A 10,187-nucleotide genomic window follows, 5' to 3' on the forward strand; every position below is an offset into this window, starting at 1 on the left:
CCCAGCACCAATCCTTGTGGCACCCCACTGGTCACAGGCCTCCAGTCTGAAAAACAACCCTCCACCACCACCCTCTGTCTTCTACCTTTTGTGTTTATACACCCCCCCCCAAAAAAAAAAGTGCAAAATCTGTAAGGGTCATGCAACTGTTAGACTAAGGTTATAGCACTGTGACTATTGTACATTGTCATGTGACTGCTCTACACAAATATTCGTAGTTTTGATCTGAAACTCTTACTATTGATGCTTGTAAGTGCATAGGAATAGTGTGAGAATCTCCACCCTGTAACCTGTGTAATTCAAGCTAGTGATACCAGAATTATTGTTGTACAGCTGAAGTCAGCTGGCTGTGTACACTTTGGGAATCTTTCCCATCAGTTTGTACCAACAGTGGTGTTGAGACTTTGAATAATTTGCTTCTTTGCCAGTGTAAAGTTCTGCAGAAAATACTGAATCTGAGTTTCTTGAGTGGGTTGTGAGGGTGGGGAACTTTGACATGTGCAATGTCATGAAAAGAAAATGCAATGAAAGGAAAGGTGCCCTGACCTCATGAGAGACTAAACATTTGATGACTGAGGGTAATAAATCTGTTCCATTCTGCCGACAAATCCATATCATTAGGAATGGGAAAGCCAAAAACCAAAAAGTTAAAAATAAATTATATGTAGAGAGAGAGAGGACAGTTTTTGATTGCGGCATGCTGGGAGACAGTTTTGCATCTCTTGTTTTGAAGGTAATGGCTGTAAGGAGTGGTCCTTTACACCATTGCACAAAGCCAATACCTACCCCATTGTCACCTAGAGGACCATCTACAGTTAACAGTGAATGCTAGACTAATTCCAATTTGTTCATGTTTGACAGTGATTGTGCTGTTAAAGCAACTGCCCCTCAAGGCAGAGATGATGACGCTGCAAAGAGACTTTGGGAACTCAGTGAAAAAATGGTGGGTCTCGAGTCTGAAGGACAACGGCTTCATGTTCCTGAATCCTGAGATGTTAATCCATTTGTCTTTATTCTATATTCCTGATTGAAACATCTTATCTCCAGGGTGTGTTGTGTTTCTAGCTACCTTACTATGTAATATTAGCAGTTCTGAGGGAAATTTATTATCATGGTTCTAGGATGTTCTTGCCTTGGTTTGTGCAGAGATTTTGAAGTTTGGATAGAGCCAGTGTAATCGTAGTATCTTTCAAGACATTAAAATTCAATAAATTTCAAGAAGTCTCATAACCGTTACTGATTTCAAACATGCAGCTTGTAGGGAGAGGAAATGCAAAGCTCAATCTTTCACAGGCATGGTCACTGGCTTTTGCTTCACTTGGAAGGGATCAGTGTCACCCCAACATACAATTTCAAAAGTTAGCTAAAAACTCGTGAGGAAAATAGAATGACTTATTTGATTAGTGTAATGGCCTGGGTATTGGGAAGCAAGAGATGACTGTAATGTGTGAAAATTATATAATGTGTCCAGTGAAATATTTTACTGTTATTCCAACCTTGTCAACTTTCTAATTATAATTATAGATGCAAGAATTTATAATGGAAATTTGTCACACTACAAGGCAAGAGCAAATGATCACAATGTGCTGAAGTATTTCTCAATCTGGATATGAGAATAACAGCATAGGACTCTGTAAAATGAGAACTGTAATGCATCTGTACTTCCTTATCCAAAACACTTCAGTGACTGAGTTTTGGGATAGTGAGATAGTGACAAGCAATATGCAAATACAGATCTTCCTTGCTTTTATTCAAAAACTGAACTTTATATTTTTAATGTAATTTTCCAGAAGATTAAGCTGGTATTTGGAGGGGAGAAAGAACTCAAATTCTTATCTGAAAAATAGGAAATATTCCTTTTGCCAGATCTCCTGTGCTAGAGCAAACAATGGTCTGAGTAAGTGAGTTTATAAATCTTAAGCCTCTTCTGCAATAATGCATAATTATCTACCAACCCTAAATCCACTAATGTGGGCTGTTTAGGAAATTGGGTTTGCACATTCTTAGCCTTGTCTCTGCTGGATTGACAATTGACATACTATTTTCAAATTGAATATGAATTTGCTTCACTACAGTGTGAAGGAGGGGTTTAACCTGCAATCCAAAACTTGTTCTTCATTTTTCAGAACTTGTATGTTCAAAAATAATGTTAATTAATTTTTCTGATTTCATAAAGTGACTCTGATTAGAATTAGGAATTCTATCTTTAATCTTGGTCTTGTTAATGCAATACATAGGTCACCATAAGTCTCTAAACAAGAATAAAATAATTCTTTGATCATAATTATGAATTACCTGTACTTGTTGGATGTTGGAGTATTTGTGTGCAGAGTTTAAAAATGTCACATTCTGTCCTCTGCAATGTATAGTAATAGCTCTGTTTTAACATATGAATTTCACACACAAAACCTTTAAAGTATATTATGCCCTGTAATGAATTTGTTTTTTAAAATTGTTCAGTGAGTGTTGAGACTGAAGAATCTACCTGTAGTGTTTATAAAGCACAGGAGGTGGTTTGTATTCATTTGGAGGTGGGAGCAGCGTCCAGTATCATTCCCCCTCTGTCATTGACCATTGTGAGTGTAACTGTTTTTATCTTTCACGTGTATCAGACTTGTATCTCTGTACTTATGAGCCATCCTTCTCACTCAGTGCATTTAATCTGTAATTTGCCCTGGCCCTTATTAGTACTATTTGCTAGATAGAGTTGGCTATTTATCTATCTAGTGTCCATAAAAGAATTAAAGGCTTTGTGTAAGTTGTATAATTCTCTTCAAGAAAACTGTCATCTCTTGCTGTATGAACTCTGACCACAGATGTAAGCTATGGTACTACCCTATTGATAATCAATTTGAACCATTGCTCATTTTGAAGTATTCTTGCCAAATCCTTGAAATTCCTCCCACCAGCCATAACTGAACCTGAGCATAGAACCATAAGATGGATCATTTTCATATGCTCATCCAAGTTGAGATGTTAATTTGCTTTGCTGACCTTCAAGAAATTGGATGTCCCAGGTTAGGGTGGGATGGCTCTGTCTTACAGTTAGAATGTAAAAAAATTTACATTGCCAACTCCTTCTATTCAGGGTAAATTTATATTGTCATCTCCTATTCAGAATCGATAAGAAAATTTGCAGTTAAAATTCTGACCACAACCTGCAGTTTAAAAAAAAAACGATTTACATCAGATCTTGTCATTAAGGAATGATCTACATCACATTGTTTCTGGAAATAATCAAATCACTACATAGTCACATGCCTCTCAAGAGACAATGGGGGGTGGCTGGGGGTTGACTTCTGGGCATTACTGATTGTAATGTAAAATCTTGTGTCAAGAAAAACTGGTCCCTTTGTTCAGGGAGATCTCTTGACGTGGTTGACCAAGCATTGCGAAGAGTGCTAAGGGTTCCCTCCAAAGCTTGTACTTGCTTAACAGAAGTTGGCATATTGCAGTTGCATCAAGTATGTAAGAATCTAAAGACCATCCTTTTGCATATGAGGTTAGGCAGTGAAACTGGGAATGCCATTTGTTCACTGCAGCATTGGTAAATATAGGGATATTGTTCTCAAATGCAGTGGAGAGATTTTGCTCTTCAGTGTTTTTGTATTGTAAAAGTTTTGTCCAGTACAATGTTACATGCCATTGTAATATACCACCCATTTATTTTATGAAAATACTCTTGTACACAAGATGCTGTAACAATCTGCTTACATTCTGTAAAGAAATGCTTGCAATTTCAAATGATAATTTAAATCCTAGAACAGTCTCTGAACCTTTCAGTGAAGCTTCAAATATCTATCATTGAGACAATATGGGTTAACATTTGCAAGTTCCATCCTGGGAATGTTGCTTATTTACAGACATTAAATTTAAAATATTAAGAAAATACAGATATCATGTTATTTACACATTGACAAAACACTAAGCAGAACAATGGACAGAGTTAGACCAATAAGCAAAATGGCTTCCGCAAATTGTAATTTTAATCAGCTCAACACTTTCTGCTTCATTTGGTTTAACAAACTTTGTCCAACCATCATTCAGAATAGAAGCTTTGGATTTGAGGGAGTCTCACCTCTGACAAAACTTTTAAGGTGCTTTAGACAGAGAAACAAACACATCTTAATGCACTTCGAGTTGGCAAACTGCTAATTATAATGATTCACATTCTAAATTTATTTCCACAGAAATACACAAATATTTACTTGAACAATATATTTTCTCAATTTAAATTTATATTTACTCACACAATACTCTGCAAAACCAATGCTAATACTTGTTTATGTTATTGTATTTTTCCATCCATTAGTGTAAAGTATAGGATAGTTACTTGAATGTTTTTTTGTAATTAAAGTTTGCAATTGTTTAATTTTAATGGATTCACAACCTTGGTCGAATGAGTCAGATTGGTGACTTCTAAGTCTTTTGCCCTTTTAGTTGATGAACTGACCTCCTTGCATAATGTAGGTTAGTCTTTGATTATTAAATGCAAAAACACAAAAGAATTGACTGTTGTGATTCAAAGCCCGTGTGGTGGAGGGAAGAGTTCAGGAGAAACGGGGATGAGACATTGTAATCAGGTGGTTAGTACTGAAATATATTTAGAAAAATAAACATTTTTGACACTGGTCTAATTTGTATTGTCATGTTTAGCTTCTAATGTTTGTCACTTTTTAGTATATAAATCCAAATGACAATTGCAGTTACTGCTCCAATGCCTATGTGCATTTCTCCGATGAGAGAAATTGAGGTCCTATTTGACCTGTTTGGTTGGGGCATATGGAATCGTATGGCACCGTTCCAGAGCAGGGAGCTCTAACATCACTAAAACACGTTGCCTGGTTATTGCTTTGCGTTGGGTCTGGTTTTAAGCACATTGGCTGTCATATTTCCCGCATCACAACAGGAATTACACTTACAAAGTATTTAATTACCTGTAAAGCGCTTGGGGATGTCCTGAGGTGGTGCAAGGTGCTATATTAATGATCAACCTGACAAACACTCCGACCACTAACTGCCCAAGTCAAAATAAATGCTAACTCGTCCCCAGTAGACGTCTTCAAGTGGTTTAATCTATCCGGAAGGACTACGGATAATATCTACTGCCGTCAAAGTGGAATAAGGAATACCGCCTAAACTAAGGATCCCGTTCGACAGCATTCACAAATGGACAGTAGTAAATAGTCTTATTGATACGGTTGAATTCTGCTGCTTAAACAATAATCAAAGTTGCCTTTGTGATTCTGGCAAGTTGGGTTTATGTACATGGGTACACAGTCTGGCTGCTGCTGCTGCTGCTGCAACAAAACCGGTCAATTCACTGACCATGCTCAAGACTTTCAGGCAGAAAGTCCCCTCCGCCTTTCTGATTCCATGGTAACTTGTCAATTGAAGGCAAGATCACACGTTCATCTCTTTAAGAATAATTTTAAAACGTCCGAGGGGTGTGCAGGAATTTACGCTAGTTAGTTGATGTCCAAAATTTCGATAGTTGGAATATTAAATCCGTCACAATTAGGGAAATATTTGCGGTGATTAACTCGCCGGAAACTGTCCAGGCAACAAAATCTAGAATGCGCGAGTCTGTGCGCGGCCTGGAAACTAAGGCTTCACTGAAACCAAAACAATACCAGCACTTTGGTTATGTCAGGAGTGACCACGTCTTTTGGCAGTTAACGGGAGAGAGTGTGGGGCGGAAATGCCCTTTGAAGTGCAACTGGTAGTTTTCCTGCCATCAAAACCTGGCTCCTGGCTGTCTCCATGGGAAAGGGTCTATCCTTTGGGCTCATTTCATTGTCACCAGCTCCAGTGCCAAACCGGCCCCGATCCCTTCCTCCCAGTTGCCGGTGCAAGGGAAAGGGGACAGTGGCGGGGGAGCCCCCACCATCGTTGAAGTTAAGCTCATTTCGGTCCAGTTTGGCGACTGGTTTATATCCAAATGAAATGCGGCTCCCTAATGCTGCCAGCCCAGTTCCCCCGGACACTGGAAAGGAAAAGACTAATCAGGTTTATTTAACTATAATCTTGAATTAATTTACATTCTGTTGGATATCTGAAGGTGAGATGGGGCTGTCAGATGCACTAAGTGTTCAGCTCCTCAAAGTCAGAGAGCTGCTTCATCTGCTCCACCTGCATGGAGTGCCTCCTCACCAGCTTCTTTTTGGTTTTCATTTCGTTCCGTTTCGGTGAAGATGGTGCCACAGGGACCAGGGATTTCAGGCCCATCGTCAGCGGCGAGGACGGTTTGCTGTTGCAGCCGATGTCAGGGATAGGCGGGTTGGGATTGACATTGAGTGGGGGCAGGTGGCCTGGCCTGGTGTGGGAGATGTGATCGAGCAGGAGGGTCCCAGAGCCCCTCCTCTCCAGGAGACCCGGGGGCCGGCGGCGGACAGAGCCCGGGGAGGTGCTGGAAATACTGTCCAGGGACTCCCGGGAGCTGGTCAGCAGCGTCAGCGGAGAGGTGTTGTGCTTTTTCCTTTCGAACGTGATTTTGATGGAATCGAATGGATTGGAGAGCGAGTCTGAGTAAAGCTGGGAGTCTGAATCGTAATGGTCATTGCCCAACCTCCTGCGGTGCACGGTGTCCCTCAGGCTGACCGCTCCAGTGTCCTGCTCAGACGGGAGGGTACTCCTCCGGGCGAGGGGCTGGTGTTGGCTCTGGCTTTTCTCATAAGATTGTTTCCGGGAAACTGGAGCGGAGGTGGAGGGAGTGCGAGAGGTTGGGTCACCCACAAACGGGAAGGTGGACGGGTCTTTACTCTCGATGCTGTTGGTCCTGGACAAGGTGGTGCGTTTGGGTAGCGCCAGGCCGTTAATGCCCTGAATGAGCTCCTCATCGGGGCTGGCCCGTTTACACTCCTCCTCCTGGAGGGCAGCAGCCGCTAAGACAGAGGGAGCGATCAGGCCCCAGGGCTCAGACTGTAGCCTCTTCAGCTGTGGCAAGCGAGTCCCCATTCTCTTCGGGTTGACCTTCCTGGTTGGGGAGCTGGGCTCATTGTGGGCTTTGCCAGTGTAACCGCCGCTCTGGTGTGACATCACCTGAAAATTAAAGGTCTTCTCGCTTTCCTGGTCATCGGTGGGAGATGGAGTCAGCGATGTCTTGAGTTCAATGTCAGAGGGGGACATACAGAGAGGCGGAGTGTGTCTCTCCTCTAGTTCCGGGGAAGGTGGGACATTTAGATATTGCTTTGTTGTTTTGGTTCCAGAAGGAGATTTGTCAGTAGTGATGATGATGACCTCCTTTCCTTTGGCTTTGCAGGCGTTTAGAAGACATTTTAAAACCTCTTTATCATCAGTGTTGATGGCGTAAACCAAGGCAGAGGCCCCGGAGTGGTCCTCCAGACTGGGGTCTGCCCCGTTAGTGAGCAGCAGAGACACTGCCTCTTCGCCGGCCCTCTCAATGCAGGCGTGCATCAGCGCGGTCCTCCCCGCCTTGTCCTGGATGTTGGGGTCCGCCTGGTTTTCCAGCAGGTACTTCACCATCTTGGCTTTGCTCACACTCTGCTGGTCGACGTGCCTGGTCATACACGCGACCATCAGGGGGGTCTCCCCTCTCTCATTGCTCTCATTAATGTATGCCCCACCTTCCAGCAACAGCCTGGTCAGCCTCAACCTCCCCAACCATACCGCCTTCAGGAGAGAGTTACCGTCAGTCCGGAGCTCAGGAGCATCGTCCATCCTCAGTGCTGTTACTGTAGCCCCTTTAGAAACCGGGAGGATGCGAGAACCTGGGGTAAGGGGAAAAAGAAAAAAAAGAATCATTCATGGATCTGCGGTCATTAGCTACCTGAATGCGCCCTGACTGAATTCTGCTGTTTCTCATCATCTCGGGCTGTCCAGAGTTACAAATTAACAAGTTTATCCAGGAGTTTTTGAGGATTGTGCAGTGAGGGTTGACCCACGCAGTACATTACCGAAGGATGGTGCAGTTAACGGGCCAGTCTTTAAGATGCGATGCTACAGTCAACTCCCAATTGAAAAAAAAAGGGACACTGTTCATTCGGAGGGGAGAACAAAAGAACAGAATATTATTTAAATGGAGAAAAACGGCAGAAAGCTGCAACACAAAGGGACTTGGGGGCACTTGAGCATAAAACACAATGTTAACACCCAGCTGCAGCAGGTAATCAGGAAGGGTAATAGAATGTTGGCCCTTATTTCAAGGGGGTTGTAGTATATGAGTAGAGAAGCCTTACTGCAACTGTACAAGGTGCTGGTGAGACCCCGTCAGGATCACTGTGAACAGTTTTGGTCCCCTTATTTAAGGAAATGTATCATTTCTTTGGAGGTAGTTCACAGAAGGTTCGTTCTGACGATCCCTTGAGTGAACAGATTGTCATATGAGCAAATGTTAAACAGGTTGGGACTCCACTCATTGGAGTTTAGAAGAATGAGAGGTGATCTCATTGAAATATAAAGGATTATTAAGGGGCTTGACAGGGTCAATGCTGAGAGGATGTTTCCCCTCATTGGATAATCTAAGACCAGAGGGTATAGTATCAAAGGGGCACCAAGATTGAAATGAGGAGGAATTTCTTCTCTGGGTTGAGAGTCTTTGGAATGCCTTGCCACAGAGAGCTGTGGGGACAGAGTGCTTCTGTATATTTAAGGCTGAGACAGATCTTTGATCAATCTGGGAATCAAGAAATATGAGGAAAGGGCACAAAGGTGGATGTGATGAAAGTTGGATCAGCCATGACCTTATTGAATGGCAGCACAGGCTTGAGGGGCCAAATGGCCTCCTCCCGTACTTTTGTATGCCCTTATTAGCTTATTCCCCTCTCCATAAAGATCACATAACACCATTCACAAGGCGAGTTCTGGATCCAATGTTTAACCCACAACCAAAATGCAGTAAGAAAATGCCATCTAGTCATTGCTGTACTTAGACCAGCCACCTCCTTATCCTGTGTTACATCTACATTAACATTTTGAAACAGAAGTACTTAATGCTTTGGGATAGCCCAAAGTTGTGAAAGGTGCTATATAAATACATCTTTCAATGTATCTAATGACCAATGAACAGTGCTTTGCCTTGGAAGGCATGAAATTGTGTTGGTGTTGGGTATAACTCCAGTCTAATATAACATTGTCTTTTAGAAATTGGACTCCTTTGGGAACTGCAGAAACTAATTTTCTATTTTTATCTTTCAAGAAGGAAGATCATCCTCTTCTCCCACTGTGTCCTAATACCAGACATCAACTGGAGTTTTCTACATCTGTACAGACAGACATGGAGCTGCTTGTAATTAAATTCAGCCCAAGGGTTAGCTGGCTTCATGACAACAACAACAACAGCTTGCACTTTCCAAATTGGAAAACAATCCAAGAAATCTCACCAAGGTATAATCAGACAAAACAATGGCACCTAGTCAAAGAATGAGGAGGGATCACAAAAATAGTATGTTTTCAGGATGGACTTTAACTTCTCTGCTACTCTCATTGTGATGGAAATTCCATAGTTTGGAGCTTCCATGACCGTAGGCACAGCAGCCTCTGGTAGAGGAAGGAAGTGGGAGTGGACAAAGCCCGGAGGGTGCAGAAATCCTGGAGGTTGGGTGAGGTTACAGAGAACTGCATTAGATAAGGTGGCCATGCAGGATTTGAGCGCAAGGATCAGACTTTTAAAATTAAAGCACAGCCAGACTGGCAGCCAGTGTAGAAGGGAGATAGACGGCCTGGACTACTTGTGAGTTGGGATACAGGCAACAGAGTTTTGAGTGAATTCAGGTGTGTTAGCTGAGTATCTCACTATGCAATGGCCAGTCTGAGATTGCTGCTACAGTCAGACTCTGGGTAATTGTCATACTGTCGCAGGTAGATAGGATAGTGAAGAAGGTATTTGGTATGCTTTCCTTTATTGGTCAGAGTATTGAGTATAGGAGTTGGGAGGTCATGTTGCAACTATACAGGACATTGGTTAGGCCACTGTTGGAATATTGCGTGCAATTCTGGTCTCCTTTCTATTGGAAGGATGTTGTGAAACTTGAAAGGGTTCAGAAAAGATTTACAAGGATGTTGCTAGCGTTGGAGGATTTGAGCTACAGGGAGAGGCTGAACAGGCTGAGGCTGTTTACCCTGGAGCGTCGGAGGCTAAGGGGTGACCTCATAGAGGTTTGCAAAATTATGAGGGGCATGGATAGGATAAATAGACAAAGTCTTTTCCCTGAGGTGGGGGAGTCCAG

General features: G+C 42.5%; 2 protein-coding genes across 2 annotated transcripts in view; one reads left to right on the plus strand and one right to left on the minus strand.

The window, feature by feature from the left end:
* The window catches only part of LOC122540832 (retinol dehydrogenase 12-like), a 32,039-nt gene extending 27,406 nt beyond the window's left edge, over positions 1–4,633 (plus strand). The window contains exon 7 of the mRNA XM_043677048.1: positions 862–4,633. Within this exon, the coding sequence (XP_043532983.1) occupies positions 862–991 (130 nt within the window). The 3' untranslated portion in view covers positions 992–4,633. The remainder of the gene's footprint in view (positions 1–861) is intronic.
* Positions 4,634–5,096: 463 nt separating this feature from the next.
* The window catches only part of ankrd34c (ankyrin repeat domain 34C), a 10,326-nt gene continuing 5,235 nt past the window's right edge, over positions 5,097–10,187 (minus strand). Inside the window, exon 2 of the mRNA XM_043677096.1 lies at positions 5,097–7,730. Coding sequence (XP_043533031.1) covers positions 6,085–7,680 — 1,596 coding nt within the window. The 5' untranslated portion in view covers positions 7,681–7,730 and the 3' untranslated portion in view covers positions 5,097–6,084. The remainder of the gene's footprint in view (positions 7,731–10,187) is intronic.

This window comes from Chiloscyllium plagiosum, chromosome 36 (genome assembly GCF_004010195.1).
Source record: "Chiloscyllium plagiosum isolate BGI_BamShark_2017 chromosome 36, ASM401019v2, whole genome shotgun sequence".
NCBI lineage: Eukaryota > Metazoa > Chordata > Chondrichthyes > Orectolobiformes > Hemiscylliidae > Chiloscyllium > Chiloscyllium plagiosum.